Genomic DNA, 17386 nt, shown 5'->3' on the forward strand with positions numbered 1-17386 from the left:
TCTTGCACTCATGTCCTGCTTGTGGGTCTCCAATCGACAGCTGGTTGGCCACTGTGTGAACAGATGCTAGACTAGATGGACCCTTGGTCTGATCCAGCATGGCCCTTCTTACGTTCTCTGCTAGGCCAGGCTGGCCCCCCAAATAATTCAGATTCTCCATCAGTACGTGATGCCATTTCCTTCCTCATGAATCGCTCCATCTGGAATGGACCACCTCATCCATTCACTCTGTTTTATGGAGAATCCAGATATCATCACCTGATGGTCATATCCTAATGTTTTCTGCCTCATCTTTTTTCAGATTTGATATGTGGAGATATTTGCTCTACCTAAAATGCCATTGCAGTGCCAGCCTGTCTAGTGTGGACTGGTAAAGCACTATGGAGAGGTTGTGAGGTTATAGTACCTTTAATTAAAAGCTTGCTCCTTGCTTGCTTGTTCCCTCACATTCTTGAACAGCCCTTAATTAGTCAGTTCTTGCTCCCTGCAAGGGAGAAGCTTTAATGGCTGTTTTCTTCTTTCCACCAAGAATGAATACTCTTTTTAAATTATATTTTCCTTTTGCAACTGTGATCATAAAAATAAAATAAAATACTGGGAAATTGTTCTGTATGGAAAGATGAATCCAGTGATTACAGTCTCTCTCTCTCCCCCCCCCCCCCGTTTCCCCCCCTGGAAACAGGAAGTGATTAATTAAGGTCCAATTTGCCACAAATAAGCTAAATAGCCATTTAAGAGAAAGCAGCAAGGGGAAAGTGACTCATTAAAAACACAGCTGCAGGGAGTAGCAGGACTTATGTTCAATGGGCCCTGACTTCTGAATCAACATATATAGGGTGTTTCCCTTCGATGCATTTTATGGGGAACTATTGCTACGTTCTGGGGAAGTGAAAGCACCATTTTAATTCTGCTTCCAGCTAACTGGAGAGAGGCAGTGCCTGAGCAGCAGCCCTGAGGGGCCCGCGTGTGGGCGCTACTCTCACGTCTGAGCCAAGCAGAAGTCTGGGGGCAGCCTGTCTCACTAATGGGGGAGGGGGCTGTGATGCTGCCATGAATCGAAGCAGCAACAGATTCTGCCTGAGGGTTTTGACTGAGCCATGTTTAGTAACCTGCTTCAAATTAATTATATGCATCCAGATGGCCTCAGGCACAACAGAGGACTGAAACAGAGAGCTTGGCATGCATGAAATATTTATGTAGCTGCTGGGATGCCTTCTGTGTGTCCCAAGGAAGTTTGCAATTTGCAAGGGGGGTTGGAGGTGACCTTTGTCCTGGGCTGTGTTGCTTAATTACTGGTGAACTGAGGACCACCCCATAATGATGCTTCCATTCTGTCCCCTTCACTCTGTCTCTCAGCAAGTGAGGGGCTGTTCCTGCCAGTCCCCCGAACTGGCCTCCTGCACCTTAGGGCAAGGGGAGGGGGAGGAGCCTGAAGCCACCAGTCGCCCTGAGACTAGCCTAGGCTGCTCTCCCAGAAGCCCCCTACCCCGTAACATGTAGAGTGATCCTGCTCTCGCACTGTGGGGCAGTCTCCTGCTCCCCAAATTCCGCAGCAGCCTGGACTTTTGAAAAAGTGCTGTGCAGCTGAGCCAGAGAAATGAAGTCCCATCCATCATCTGCGGAGCATCCTGTACAGTCTGTGCCACCCTCAATGTTCTTGGCAGGGGCACCACGGCTAGTGACTGATAGTCCTGTTCTGGTCCTTCCATTCAAATGGATTCTCCACTCCATGCCTTCCTCCCGAGGCAGAAGAGCACTAAGTGCGATGGGAAGAGATGGCTGGATGTCACCCAGACAGCATGGAGAGGAGGGCCCGTGGATGCGGCTGCCCAAATCAGCAGAGGAGGAGCAGGAGGGACGTCACCAGCCCCTGGCACCGAGCGGCCAAGGGGATGGCATTAGACCCACTTGGCAGTGGGGGAGACTGCTCAGTCACCCCAGTCTGAGATGGTTACTATAGCAAATGCCCACTGATGAGCACCTGAAAGGAAAGGAGCCCAGTCTAGGCAGGGGACATTGCACCTGTGCGTCGAATGGGCAGGGAGTCCATAGAGGCACTTTGAGGGAGAACTGACTGCTGTGCCCTTGGCCTTCCCTCCACTGGCCCTTCCTGCTCCAGGAGAGCCCCTTTCCTCTGCCTCTGGTTCTTCTGCATTCCAGGATAGCTCCCAGTGGCAACAGATCGTGCAAAGGCTGGGCCCAAAAAGCTCCCAGAGGGCTCTCGGCTGCCAAGGTGAGAATTGTCTGGATGGCTGCTGAGCAGCCCAGCATGGAAACTGGCAGGGAGCTCAGTGGCCATTTCATGCCTATGCAAGGAGAGGGCATCTCCCATGCCTTGCATGCAGTGCTGAGCCCTCAGGCCCGCTCCCTTTCCCGGGGCCTCAGTGCCTCCTTTTCCTTGCAAAGCACTTCTCTGAGCAAACCTCACTGACACCCTCACACCGTGCCGTGAGTTAGGCCTCTGATTCTGGCTGTAGCAGCAGCACAAGAAAAGAGCAGCAAGGAGTGGGTGGGGTGGGGGGATAAAACCATCTCCTGGCCAGTTTGGCTACGGCTGAGGTGGTGGAGCCGAGGCTGCCCTGAGACCGAGATGGCTTTCTTAAGGATCTGCTCCAGGCCCCCCAGCCACCACCGCCACCCACCCTTCAGGCTGCCAGGACACGCAACACACAGTGCAGACACAAGTGGTGCGAGGTCCACATCAGCCCATCCAGCCACATCTGCCAAGCAGAAGAGATCCAGGGAAGGGTGTGACAGCCCTGCCAGAGCAAGCACCACTCCGCAGCCATCCCTGCGCAAAGGAACACCTTGCTGCTGCTGCAGGATCAGCACTTGCCTTAACGATAAAACCTGCGTGCATTCTTTTCTAGGAGAAGTTTATTCAGCAGGGGCCACTGCTGCTCCCGTTTTTGTAAGGTTCCCCCATGCTGGCCAACATCCACATGAACCTGCTGGGTGAGGTCATGGGGGGGCGTCAGATGAAGGTGTCATCAGCATGCTTAGTTTCTCCATCCAGGGCATCTGAGTCAAATGAGGCGTGGAAGACGTGGGATATCAGAAGCTGCCTGATTCTGAGCCAGACCACCACCCCATCTAGCCCAGTATTGTTGGCATTGACTGGCAGCAGTTCTCCAGGCTTTCAGGTGGGATTCTTTCCTAGCTCTACCTGGAGGTGCCAGGGGTTGAGCCTGGGGCCTTCTGCATGCAAAGCATTTGCTCTACCACTGAGCTACAGCTCCTTACCAAAGCTCTGTTGCCTAGACTGCGTCCTGGTTTGGATGAGGGCCAAGAAATGGAGGTTGAACCCCAACAAGGTGGAGGCCCTGTGGGCACGTGGCTCCCATGCCCAGGGATTGGGTGTGCAGGCTGTCCTGGGCAGAGCTCCCCGGAAGAGCAGGTGTGTCGTGTGGGCTCCTCTGAGGCAGTCCTTCCATGCGAGGCCCAGGTGGCCTCGGCGGCTGGGAGACCTTTCACCGGCTCAGCCAGTTCACCAGCTGTGGCCATTTCTGGACAGGGAAAGCCTGCACTGCAGACAGGAGCATTCTTCTTCACCTGGGCATTTTAACTTGTTAAAATGTTAAAGACTTTACATGCTGTTTTACTGTTTTGTGACATTCCAATCTTTCTGGATGATTGTACACCACCCTGAAATCCTGATAGGATGAAAGGCTGGTACATCAATATTTTAGATAAATCAGTGAATACCATCTAAGCCTCAGCTTCTTCCCCCCACCCCTATTCCATGTATCAGATGTTCCCAGATCTGTCAAATGAACCCCGAGTCCTCGAAGCCAAACAGGAGTCAGCAAAATGCAAAGGAATTATTGTGGCTAAGCAAGGAGTGTTTCAAGCTCAAGCCTCTCTGATCCACATCCAGTAGTTTAGCCTCTAGCCCTCTCAACTGAATGCTTCAGAGTTGGAGGGCACATCACGTTTAGCTCTTCTCAGCTATTTTGCTGAAATGTTCTGCTCTTGAGAAAGAATCATAGAATCATAGAATAGTAGGGTTGGGAGAGGCCTACAAGGCCATCGAGTCCAACCCCCTGCTCAGTGCAGGAATCCAAGTCAGAGCATCCCTGACAGATGGCTGTCCAGCCTCGTCTTGAACGCCTCCAGTGTGGGAGAGCCCACCACCTCCCCAGGTAATTGGTTCCATTGTCGTATAGCTCTCACAGTCAGGAAGGTTTTCCTGCTGTTCAGCCAGAATCTGGCTTCCTGTCACTTGAGCCCATGATTCCATGTCCTGCACTCTGGGATGATCGAGAAGAGATGCTGGCCTTCCTCTCTGTGACAACCTTTCAAGTACTTGAAGAGCGCTATCGTATCTCCCCTCAGTCTTCTCTTCTCAAGGCTAAACATGCCCAGTTCTTTCAGTCTCTCTTCATAGGGCTTTGTTTCCAGTCCCCTGATCATCTTTGTTGCCCTCCTCGGAACCCTCTCCACTTTGTCTGCATCCTTCTTCAAGTGTGGTGCCCAGAACTGGACACAGTACTCCAGATGAGGCCTAACCAGTGCTGAGTAGAGGGGAACTAGTACTTCCCGGGATTTGGAAGCGATGCTTCTATTCATGCAGCCCAAAATAGCATGGGCCTTTTTTGCAGCCACATCACATTGTTGGCTCATATTCAGCTTGTGATCGACAACAGTTCCAAGATCTTTCTCGCTTGTAGTGTTGTTGAGCCACGTATCCCCCATCCTGTAGCTGTGCATTTGGTTTCTTTTTCTTAAGTGCAGAACGTGGCATTTCTCCCTATTCAATGTCATTCTGTTGTTTTCTGCCCAGCGCTCCAGTCTGACCAGATCACTTTGAATTTTGTTTCTGTCTTCCAAAGTATTACCCTATCCCGCCCAATTTGGTGTCATCTGCAAATTTGATCAGCATTCCCTGCACCTCCTCCTCCAAGTCATTCATACAAATGTGGAAGAGCACTGGGCCCAGGACTGAGCCCTGCGGTACCCCACTCGTTCCCTCTCCCCAGTTTGAGAAGGTCCCATTGATAAGCACTCTTTTGAGTCCGATTCTGTAGCCAACTGTGGATCCACCAGATCATTGTTTCATCTAGCCCACTTTGAGCTAGTTTGCTCATCAGGATATCATGGGGCACTTTGTCGAAAGCTTTGCTGAAGTCGAGGTATATGATGTCTACAGCATTCCCACGGTCTACAAGGGAGGTGACTTGATCAAAAAATGAGATCAGATTTGTCTGGCAGGACTTGTTCTTGACAAATCCATGTTGGCTTCGAGTAATCACTGCATTGTTTTCAAGGTGCTTCCAGATGGATTGCTTTATCATCTGCTCCAGAATTTTCCCTGGGATTGATGTCAGACTGACTGGTCTGTAGTTCCCAGGTTCCTCCTTTTTACCCTTTTTGAAGATAGGGACAACATTAGCCCTCCTCCAGTCGTCTGGCACTTCCCCTGTCCTCCATGATTTCTCAAAGGGAATAGACAGCGGTTCTGAGAGTTCTTCTGCCAGTTCCTTTATTACTCTAGGATGCAGTTCATCTGGCCCTGGAGATTTGAACTCATTCAAAGTAATGAGGTGTTCCATAACCATATGCCTATTGATCTCAAGCTGCAATCTTGCCCCTTCAGCCTGTACTTCGCCTTTGCCAGGGGGGTCATAGACCCTCTTTTGGGAGAAGGCTGAGATTGTTATAGGTTTTCTGACTTTTTGCTGCTAGTTCATCACTTTTGCTTTTTAAGTTGTTTCTTGTTTCATTTCACATATGGTCTTTAGCTTTGGCTTTGTTTGCTGCCTTATGGAGCTCAACAATATGTAAATACTTGAACTAAATTATAAGAACCAGTGTGGGCTCTATGGGCCTTAGGAAAGTGGCCACCTAAACTGCTAATTGGAGTGGGGAGGGACAAGAGGAGGAGAAACCAAGCGGCAGCTCCATGGTAGAGCCCCTGCTTTGCATGCAGAAAGTCCCAGGTTCAATCCCCAACAGCATCTCCAGGTAGGGCTGGAAAAAATCCTGCCTGAAACCCTGAAACCCCTGCCTGAAACTCTGGAGAGCTGCTGCTGCTAGTTAGTGCTGATAAAACTGGGCTAGATGGACCTGCAGTCTGATTCAGGATAAGACAGCTTCCTGTGCTCTTATGGCCCTGTCCCTTCCTCCCTTGCAAGGCTATGCACATGCACACACATTCGCACACAGAACTGTTCCCCAGGCAATGACTCTTTAGTTACAAGGCAAAGTTGAACTTTTAGTTTCTTAGAATTTCTCATTTATGGAAGATGACTCTAAGGTGATTCTATCCTTTTAAAAAGCCCATATCATCTTTCCCCTCCCCAACAATCCCTACATCAGTCTGCCTGGAATTTCAGTCTGTCTGTCTGTCTGTCTGTCTGTCTGTCTGTCTGTCTGTCTGTCTCTCTCTCTCTCTCTCTCTCACACACACACACACACACACACCCCCCTCAGCTTATAGTCAGGTTTCAGGGCTTCCAGAATGTGTGGGGTTCCCACAGCTTCACTCCTGCCCCAAAGGCTCTGTGAGCTCCCTTCCACTTTCTTGCTGGCAGCCACAAAGTCAGAGGAGCTGATGATGCTCCAGCCCACACAGGAAGCAGCACTGATTCCACAGAGCTTCTGGGCATTTCAGAAGAGTTTCCCCTCTGAATTAAAAAAGTGCTGTGTATTTTCTCTCATCGCATAAGGCTGCAATTCCCACATACCTGCGAGAAGGACTTGTTGAACTGTGGAAACTACTTCTGAACACTCCTGCATATTTATTTTTTATTGTATCTGTTTAGGTATTTATTGTGTCCCACCAAATGGTGTACAACATGGCAAACAGTAAAATAAGGCATGCCTTTATGCCCTTCCACCACTGGAAAATCGACTCCTTCTGAAGCATAAATGTTCCATCCCTTGGTTAGTCTAGAAATACCTGCTCGGCCCACAGAATTTTGCTGTTAGCCCTGCGGTTGCTCACACTTCTGTGGTCTGGTAAAATACAGCCTTTTATGGCTGGTTGAGGTTCAGCAGAGCTATCAGCATCCTCCTGAAGGAGTCAGGAGGCACTATGCCTCTGTGTGCCAGTTGATGGGGGACCCAAGTGGGAGGGTGCTCTCGCGTTCACACCTTACCTGTGGGCTTCCCACTGGGGCATCTGGCTGGACACTGTGGGAACAGAAGGCTGCACTAGATGGAGCCTTGGTCTGATCCAGCTTCAGGGCTCTTCTTCTGTTCTTATGAGTGCAGAGAGACGGACGCATGGGACCAGGTGTCTACAACTCCCATACACACACACATGATGCTGGGGGAAGGGCTGTAGCTCCATGGGGCTGCAAGGTCCCAGGTGCAACCCTAGTGGCATCTCCAGGCAGGACCGAGAGACCCCTCCTGCCTGAACCTGGACAGCCACTGCCACTGCCCTCTGGGCCAGACGGTGCTGAGCTAGATGGACCGATTGCCTGACTGGCTACAAGGCAGCAGCTTCTGCCACTCCAGGTTCAGTCTGCACCTCACAACCGCCAGGCATCAAAGAAGCACCTAGATGATGAGGGACCGTTTTGCCTGAGCACCCTCCTCCTCCTGGGTATGCCTTGTTCCACAAAGTCACCCAACAGAACGGAGGTCCACAAGGAAGGCTTTTAGTTCCAGACACTCTGCAGATAATGGCGTCTGTATGCCTCTCATAGAATCATAGAATAGTAGGTTTGGAAGGGGCCTTTTTTGCAGCCACATCACATTGTTGGCTCATATTCAGCTTGTGATCAACAATTCCAAGATCCTTCTTGCTTGTAGTGTTGTTGAGCCACGAATCCCCCATCTTGTAACTGTGCCTTTGGTTTCTTTTTCCTAGGTGCAGAACTTGGCATTTGTCCCTATTCAATGTCATTCCGTTGTTTTCTGCCCAGCGCTCCAGTCTATCCAGATCACTTTGAATTTTGTTTCTGTCTTCCAAAGTATTAGCTATCCCACCCAATTTGGTGTCATCTGCAAATTTGATCAGCATTCCCTGCACCTCCTCCTCCAAGTCATTCATAAAAATGTGGAAGAGCACTGGGCCCAGGACTGAGCCCTGCGGTACCCCACTCATTACCTCTCCCCAGTTGGAGAAGATCCCATTGATAAGCACTCTTTGAGTCCGATTCTGTAGCCAACTGTGGATCCACCGGATCGTTGTTTCATCTAGCCCACTTTGAGCTAGTTTGCTCATCAGGATATCATGGGGCACTTTGTCGAAAGTTTTGCTGAAGTCGAGGTATATTATGTCTGCAGCATTTCCATGGTCCACAAGGGAGGTTACCTGATCAAAAAAAGAGATCAGATTCGTCCGGCAGGATTTGTTCTTGACAAATGCATGTTGACTTCGAGTACTCACTGCATGGTTTTCAAGGTGCTTGCAGATGGATTGCTTTATCATCTGCTCCAGAATATTCCCAGGGATTGATGTCAGACTGACTGGTCTGTAGTTCCCAGGTTCCTCCTTTTTACCCTCTTTGAAGATAGGGACCACATTAGCCCTCCTCCAGTCATTTGGCACTTCCCCCATCCTCCATGATTTCTCAAAGGGAATAGACAGCGGTTCTGAGAGTTCTTCTACGAGTTCCTTTATGACTCTAGGATGCAGTTCATCTGGCCCTGGCGATCTGAACTCATTCAAAGTAATGAGGTGTTCCTTGACCATATGCCTATTGATCTCAAGCTGCAATCCTGCCCCTTCAGCCTGTACTTGGCCTTTGCCAGTGGGGTCATAGACCCTCTTTTGGGAGAAGACTGAGCCAAAGTAGGAATTGAGCACCTCTGCCTTTTCTTTGTCATCTGTTATCATTTTGCCATCCTTATTTAATAGCTGAACCACCATTTCTTTCCTCTGTCTCGCAGGAGTACACCATCGACATCTTCTTTGCCCAGACATGGTATGATCGGCGCCTTCGCTTTAACAGCACCCTCAGAGCGCTGACCCTCAACACCAACATGGTGAGCCACATCTGGATCCCCGACACTTTCTTCAGGAACTCTAAGAGGGCTGACTCCCACTGGATCACCACCCCCAACCAGCTGCTCCGGATCTGGAACGATGGCAAAGTGCTCTACACTCTCAGGTGCCTCCGGACCCCCAGGCAGAGGCGAGGCGAGCACAGGGGAGGGGCCGGGGGTGGCAGGAAGAGGAGCACATTTTGGGAGGAAGGATGGGGGGTGCCATCCTGAGTGGGTGGTGTTGTCTTTCCCTGCCCTTTGCTCCCTGCTCCCACCCAGAGAGAAACCATTTGCCTGGTCTCATCCTGCAATATAGGTTCATCATCCATGGGCCAATGTCCCCAGTTTAATTGGGTCTAATGGTTTAGTTCAGTTTCATGTTTTCCAACCTGATCAGAAAGGATTGGGGCCAATGTCTGACAGGAGTGATTCAACCTTTCAATGCAACAAATGGGTCTGGAGAGGGCTTCCAGAGGTGGGTTTTCACGGTATCAGGGCTGCTGAGACACCCATGTCAGTGTGTGTGCGTGCATGCATGCTTGCTTGCACACGTGTGTGTGAAGACATTGTTGCTGAAAGACAACTTCTTGCTCTTGCAATGCAGTCATGGTTCATTGCTGAGCTGCAATGGCCGTCAAACTGATGCCAACCTCCCTCCCTCCTGCAGGTTAACCATTGAGGCTGAATGTCTGCTCCAGCTGCAGAACTTCCCAATGGACACACACTCCTGCCCCCTTGTCTTCTCCAGCTGTGAGTACTGGTGGTGGCCACACAGGTGCCATGGCAGGACAGACCATAGGGCTGAGCAATGGGGCAAGGCATTTCCACTACGCAGCCCCTGGCCATGAAAGAGACTGAGGTGCTGGGACATCCCCTCTCCAAAATGGCATTTGCATTCATTTTGGGATGGGTTGGGGGCAATATCTGGGCTGGCAGGGAGCAAGGAGGAAGGGAGGAAGAGCTAGAGACAGACCCCCGTGCAGGGCTTAGCCTGGCCACCTACCATCTCCTGGAGTTCAGCACCTCTGGCAGGTACTACCTGTACATTCCCAAACTTTTGTCCACCATCATATGGTCTAGAAACTTGGTGGTGAGAGAGACCATGCAGAGAGTTTTTCAGGAAAAGAGCTTCCTTCCTCAGAGCCCAGATCTGCAGCACCTGGGATTTGCATGGCCTGGTGCATCTTTCCCTATCTGGCACCCTGTCATCTCTTCTGGAGGAGGCCCCTATGCTGGTGGCTCTTTCTCTGGAGGCATCTGAGAGTCTGCAACAAGAGGCCCACCCCACATTAGTGCTGGGTGTGTCTGAGCCAGGGCTAAACTACACATGACAGCAACAGAGCTGTGCGGCTCTGCCAGAATCACATAGAAAGCAGTGGGAGGGTGGGGGTAGGGGTTTGATTTACAGCACAACCCTCAACATCTTTGCTACAAAGTCAGGTCCTCTCATTTCATTGCCACTTACTCTCCTGTAAGTATGCCTGGGACTGCAGCCTGAAGAAACAAGAGCAGCCCACTGGGCAGGGGAGCTAAACCTGCTCCCCATGCACCAGTGCCCCACGGGGCAGTTACTGGAGTTCCAGCAAGTGTTTCTTGAGAAAAAAGGCTAAAAACAAGGTAAAATGTTACCCAGCACAGTGAAACAATGATTTAAAAGGGGCGGGGGACACCAGACGACACGTAACGACTAAGTTATGAAGTGTTATTTACTAAATAGGGACCAGGTGGCGTAGTGGTTAAGGCGCTGAGCTGCAGGCCGGAAGGTCGGCAGGACAGCAGTTCGAGACCCAAGTGCCGCGTTGAAGACGGAGTGAGCTCCCGTCTTCAGTCCCAGCTCCTGCCAACCTAGCAGCTCGAAAGCAAGAAACTGCAAGTAGATACATAGGTACCGCCTCGGCGGGAAAGGCGACAGCGCTCCGTGCACCTCGGTGTTCAGTCATGCTGGCCGCGTGACCACGGAAGCGTCTTGGGACAGCGCTGGCTCTTCGGCTTAGAAACGGGGATGAGCACCGCACCCTAGAGTCGGACACGACTGGCTGGGGACACCTTTACCTTTACTAAATAGATGAATCCAGTAAGAATTGTAAAAGTTTTAATACAGAGGTAAATGAAAGAGATACAACCAGTCTAATAACAGCCAAAAGTATGAACAGGTGAGATCATGAAGCTCAGAACAAACTGCTCGGGTTGCCCCCGAAACAGGGTGCCTGGGAGGGGAGGAGGCAGGCATCAGCACTCCTGTGAGGGCATTTCAGTCTCTGGCCTGCAGGCCAACAGAGAAGTGTCCATTGAGGCTGAGCTTACCCTTTGCAGCTGCGGACTTGCCAGGGCCATTGCCAGTTTCAGTCGGGCAGCCCCCACCTCTCCAATGCAAGACGTGTTGCCCCCAGGAGAAGATGAAGCAAAAGTGGGGCAGCTGTTGGCCCAGTGCAGTTTGCGCTATCAGCTACCAGCAAACATTTTTTCTAGGGATGTCAGAGAATTCTGCCATGGAGCTCAGTGAGGCCGAATGCCAGTGCATTCGGCCCCCCGAAATCCTTGGCAGAACGAAGCCCCCCTGCCTCCCCCGCCCCACGGAAGGCGCGCAAAATGGGACACCTACCTGCTGCCGTTCGCACTGACTTGCAAATGGTGGCTGCAGCCACGGCCGCCATTCGCTTCATCACTATAGCCGTGATAGGCTATGTAAATACTTACGTAGCCTATCACGGCTAACGCAGGGATGCCATTTGCGTCCCTGCAGAAGCCATGATAGGCTGCGTAAGTATTTACGTAGCCTATCACAGCAAAAAAAAAAAAAAAAGGAACGCAAATGGCGGCCGCCATAGCTGCTGCCATTTGCACTCGCTGTTTTGTTTTGTTTTGTTTTTTGCCATGATAGGCTACATAAATATTTACATAGCCTATCATGGCAAAATACAGGGACGCAAATGGCGGCAGCTACGGCAGCCACCATTTGCGTCCCTGCAGGCTGCCCAGCGGCTGGATGTCCGGCTGCAGGAGGCCCCAGCCGGCGGCTCCATGGAATCTCAGCAGAGCAGAGCCGTCTGGAGAGAATTTCGGGGGAAGGGACAGACCCCCTCCCTTCCACCGCGAATGTCACCCTTGGAAAAGGTAAGTGACTTTTGTACATCCCTAATTTTTTCATACTTCTTTATTATAAAATTTCAACAAAAGAAAACAAGAAAGAAAATGAGGGTACACAGTTTTCAATATATCAATTTCAATGCATAGATAGATAGATAGTTGTACGTCTATATGAAAATACAGATTTCTAGGAGCTACAAATATCCAAATAGGAATCCATTTCCCTATACACCACCCATTCAAATATTGAAGGTGTTGGTGAAGGTCTTCAATCCATTGCATTATAGGAGGTGAGTTTTTATCCTTCCAATGTTGTAATAGCAATCTCTTTGCTGTCAGAAGGGTGCAAAGAATCCATTTGCTCTGTCCATGCTTTAACATCCAGGAAGCAGGTAGATAATTTAAGGGATGTACATCAGTAAATATTACAGAGTGTTCCAATACAACATTTATCCATATAATGGCCTCTTCCCAAAAAGGGGCAACTACTGGGCAGGCACTGCCAAAACATATGGCAATGAGTTACAGCTCCCAACAATTAGCCGACTTAGACTAACACTTATTAAAGAGACATTATGGCATCCAACAGACACGAAACACGTGTTTTTTCTGAATAAGATGCAACCTGAGATCCACAGATGCATCAGATACAGACACCAATGGGACAGTCCTGTACCCTATTCCATTCCTGGTTAAGGTGTTGTACTTGTTCACCAATAGCAAGTATTTATAGACGTGGATCATGGGCCGATTTGCCTGACTGGCCTCAGTAAGTGCCCAGTGAGGACGTGTAGTCGGGATCAAGGAAGCACTTAAAGCGTGCCAGTGCTGCACCTTACTCCTTGGCTTGGCGGGTGTGCCTGTGTGTGTATGTGGGGGTGCTTCTGTGTCAGGGTGCTTTGCACATTTCTTCCAGGCATGGAGTACTGCAAAGCCTCTCTGATCAAGTTGCCTCAAGAAGAGGAAAGAACCAGGAGAGAAAGAGAGCAGGAGCGGGAATTCTATTTACACTGGGACGCGTTTGCAGCCTTGACCTTCTCGGTTATGTCCATCCCTTTCCAGATGCTTATCCACGAGAGGAAATCATCTACCGCTGGAGGAGGTACTCCATTGAAGTCTCTGACCAGCGGACCTGGAGACTGTATCAGTTTGACTTCACGGGTCTCCGGAACACATCTGAGGTGCTCCGGACAGGCACTGGTAAGGCACCTTTGGTATGTGAAAAGCAAGGAATGGTTGTGATAGAGGAGGAAGGTGCCACAGCAGGGACTGGGTCATCTCAGCATGGTGGAGCATGCAGAGGCAGCACCCCTCTGGGCCCCACCTGTCTCAGAGCCCCAACGAAGCAGTAGCCAGATCCTCTTGTTCCCCAGACAAAGGCACACACACGACCCCCCTCTTGTGTGGGTGCTGTGTCAGGGTCCAGGGATGTGGTTGTTAGAATTCTGTGTAATGTGTTGGGATCTGAGGCAGGAGAGCCTGTTGCATTTTTGGAATGGACTTTAATTCCCTGTTGCTCTCTTGGAGCCTAATAGGCAAGTCATTTCCAGGGAGCCCAGGTAGCAAAACAGAATGCTGGTTGCAATTTTAGACCATCAAAACTCCTAGAAGCTATTTAAAGGGGGGGGGGGTGTAATTTACACTGAAATCTTGTATTGATTAATCTGCACTATTAATCTATTCATAATGGGCAGGCTACAAATGGGGTCTTTTTTAAGAAGCAGATTTTAACTGGGGATGTTCTCTGTGACAGGCGTAAAGAGCAGATGTCTTTCTTTTCAACAGTCTGTGAACATCTTTTAATTCAGGCAATTCCTAGAAGATGGCTGCCATAATCACACATTTTCTCTGCATGTATAATTTGGCTGAGGTGGTGGTGGGGAGAATGAGAGACAGAGAGAGAGAGAGAGAGAGAGACTTCCTTCATCGAAAACCCTCAAAACGCCACCTACACTGAGATACTGTAATATTTGGCCAAAAGAAAGCAAGTTAATAAACTGACATAATTTTTTGGTGACATGATGACTTAGCCCTTTTTTCTTTCAAAATGATGACGAGGTCTTTCTCAAATGCACACAGCTTTGCTTATGGCACACTGTGGATATTCCCAGATTACATGTGCCCAAGTGTGGGAATGCTGGGCGGGGGAGGACTTTGCTCTGGACTTGGTCCCCTTCCTTCAAATCTGTAATTCCGGGCCCTGATGTCACCCAGACCTAGAGTTCTCATGCTGTATTTCCTGCAAGGTGGCAAGCAAAGGGATTTAGGCACTCAGGCAGAAAGCAAGACAGGTGCTGGTGCTGTGGCAAGTGCGTGTGGAGCGTGTGGTCATCGTTGCTAAGCCTCGCTGTGGAGGCAACACGTCCCCTCTGGTGCCCGCAGCTGCAGCTGCAAAGAACAGTCTGTACTTTCACACTGAAATGGCCTCTCAGGCTGGGCTCTGCTGCTAAATGCGCAGTCGGGGGGGCATCAGTGCTGCTGGGCGGGGGCTGTGGTGGCGTGATCTGGGGCGTGGCCTCTCCTTTTGACCAGCCTGCCTGTCTGTGGCCTTCCCTAGGAGACTACATGGTCATGACGGTCTCCTTTGACCTGAGCAGGAGGATGGGCTATTTTGCCATTCAGACATACATCCCCTGCATCCTGACAGTCGTTCTCTCCTGGGTCTCCTTCTGGATCAAGAGGGACTCCACACCTGCCAGGACGTCTCTGGGTAAGGCAGGGCCTTGGGCATCCCCCCCACCCCTGCCCATGAACCCCAGCATCTGAGAGGGGCATGCATGTAGGCGCCCCCGCCTGCCTCACTGACTCCACGAGGGGCTTATAGCGCAGAGGTGAGAAAGTTGGTTCCCGCTGGGGCCCCAGAGGGTGAGCATGTGCAGGAATAGACGGAACAGGCTGAGGAAGCGATGAACTGGGCGGCAAGGCCCCTGGCTGCATCTGTGTTTGGAGCCCACCAGCAGCCAAAAAAGCCTCCCAGGGAGCTTGTGGCTCCAAGGAGACTTTCTGCCCTGCCCAGCCTCATGGTCCTTGGAGCAGAGCACTGTCCTGCCACATCACGCCCCCATGGGCTGCTCCTCACAGGGCCTCTGCTCCCTGTCCCTGGGGTGGCAGCTGCTTCCACGATGGAGGCCCGATTCCTCGCTCTGGGATCAGACCATTCCAGCAGCAGCAGCACCGCAAAGCAGCCTCCTCCTGGACCGGATCAGCAGTGCTGCAAATCCTCAGCCTCATGGGCCTTTAAGACAACAAAGGATCCATTTGTCAAATGCAGCCACTTAATGGCATGGCTATTTTTCCAAATCAAACAGGGACTATAATGGGCAGGGGAGGGGGGAATCCAGAAACATGTAAATGGGACCGCTTGGAAACAAAAGCAGGCGATGAGGCTTTGCTTCAGAATGTCCTCCCACAGCAGCTCCGCTGGGGCCAGGCCGAGGAGTGGGGTTCTGAGCCCAGCTCCGAGGTGAGACGTGTGGAGGTTTCTTGACCTATCCATACCCGCACTGAGAAGTGTCCGTCGAGTGGCTCCCGGAGGCCCTGGTTCAAGTGGCTCCCGGAGGCCCGCCTGGTTGTCTTCTCCCGTAGGGATCACCACTGTGCTCACCATGACCACCCTGAGCACCATCTCCCGCAAGCACCTGCCCAGAGTCTCCTACGTTACGGCCATGGACCTGTTCGTCTCTGTCTGTTTCATCTTTGTCTTCGCGGCTCTCGTGGAGTATGCCACCCTCAGCTACCTGGTGGGGAACAAGAAACCAGCAGAGCGCAGCAGCAGGAGACCCAGGCTGGTGAGCATGGGGTGGAGGGGGTGTGGGTCGGGGGAGGAAGTGCCTGGCAGAGCCTGGCGCTATGTCCATCTGAGGGATCCGAGCAAGGGAAGGAGCGGGGAGACGAAAGAAGGGGTTTGCCTCGGTGGCCCCACAATGCATGCAGGAGAAGGCTATCCGTGGCCACAAGGCATGGCGGCGGCATATTGCCTGCACGAGCAACTGCAGTATGTCCTACCTGTGGGCTTCCCACGGGGGTCTCAGGTTGGCCACTGTGGGAACAGAAGGCTGGACTAGAAAGGCCCCTTGGGTCTGATGGAGCCTGGCTCTTCTTCCGATCCTTTTGGGGTCATGGCTCCGGGGCCAGTGGGGACTTGGGAGGAAGAGAATGGTCTTGGTGGAGCTGGGACTTGGAGCCAGCACATGGCAGTGGGAGGAAGGGGCTCTTGGTGGTCTCACTTGGCAACTTGGCCCCTGCGGGTGACAAACAGGCATTGGCAATGCGTTTATACTCTTAATATCACATTCCTTCTTTTTATGTTTTGTTAATTTTATCTCTCGTTATTCACCACTCCGGAATCTGTTTAGATGTGGAGCAGTATACAAATGTGGGAAATAAACAAATAAATAAAGTGTTCCCAGTTGATGCTGCTGCCTCTGGCAGCTGCCTCTTGGAATCCATTGCCTTAAGTGGCACCACCCCATTTTCTGCCACATGCTTGAGGTGGAACTGCACAGAGCCACAGAGAGGCTGCCCCCTTGGCTGTCCTGACAAGGGCTCTGGGACCCTGCTGGGTGCATCTTGGGCACCAGGAAGGTGGCTGAGCTTCCATCAGGGTGCTCTGTGCAGCCAGAGAGCTGGGCAGGATTGGAGGCAGGGTGGGGTGGGACCCCTTCTGTGCCTGAGCTGTGCCTGTGTCTGCCAAGCAAGTGCCTGAGTGGCAGTTCAGCCATGCTGGGGAGGGGGGAGTCTCTGCCCCTCCCTCCTTGTTCCTCTCAGTAGCCTTTGTCCTGCTCCAGCCAGCCAGCCATGGCCAGCTGCTGCCCTCCTACACCACCATCCACATCAACAGCCTGGTGCAGTGGCCACCTGACCTGGACCACGAGGGCGAGAGCGAGGAGCTGGGGCCCCTGTGCCTGGAAGGGAAGGAGTGCCAGCGCTTCTTCTGCTGTGTCGAGGACTGTCAGACAGGGATGTGGCGGGAGGGCCGGATCCGCATCCACATTTCCCGCCTGGACTCCTATTCCCGGGTTTTCTTTCCCACGGCCTTCCTGCTCTTTAACACTGTGTACTGGATCGCTTATCTCTATCTCTAGTTTCCTCCAATAAAGATTTGCAGAAAAGGGGAACATTGTGTCTGCTGCTCATTTGCATCCCAATTGCCACTTGTCACAATTGGGAGGACAAAGGATGGGGCTGTGAGCAGAAAGCAGAGAATCACACCACGCAGAGTTAAACTATGGAACTCGCTACCACAGGATGTAGTGATGGCCTCCAGTTTGGATGGCTTTAAAAGGGGGTTGGACAAATTCCTGGAGGAGAAGGCTATTAATGGCAACTAGTTCTGATGGCTCTGTGCTACCTCCAGTAC

General features: G+C 51.4%; 1 protein-coding gene across 1 annotated transcript in view; it reads left to right on the forward strand.

Moving 5' to 3' along the window:
- The window catches only part of LOC146338278 (gamma-aminobutyric acid receptor subunit gamma-4-like), a 128038-nt gene extending 110897 nt beyond the window's left edge, over positions 1-17141 (forward strand). Inside the window, exons 6-11 of the mRNA XM_084813380.1 lie at positions 8845-9065; positions 9608-9690; positions 13090-13227; positions 14585-14737; positions 15613-15815; positions 16815-17141. Of these exons, the coding sequence (XP_084669506.1) occupies positions 8845-9065; positions 9608-9690; positions 13090-13227; positions 14585-14737; positions 15613-15815; positions 16815-17111 (1095 nt within the window). The 3' untranslated portion in view covers positions 17112-17141. The remainder of the gene's footprint in view (positions 1-8844; positions 9066-9607; positions 9691-13089; positions 13228-14584; positions 14738-15612; positions 15816-16814) is intronic.
- Positions 17142-17386: the final 245 nt, after the last annotated feature.

Source organism: Heloderma suspectum, chromosome 9 (genome assembly GCF_057233095.1).
Source record: "Heloderma suspectum isolate Gila_16-S chromosome 9, 16-S_ref, whole genome shotgun sequence".
In the NCBI taxonomy this organism is placed as follows: domain Eukaryota; kingdom Metazoa; phylum Chordata; class Lepidosauria; order Squamata; family Helodermatidae; genus Heloderma; species Heloderma suspectum.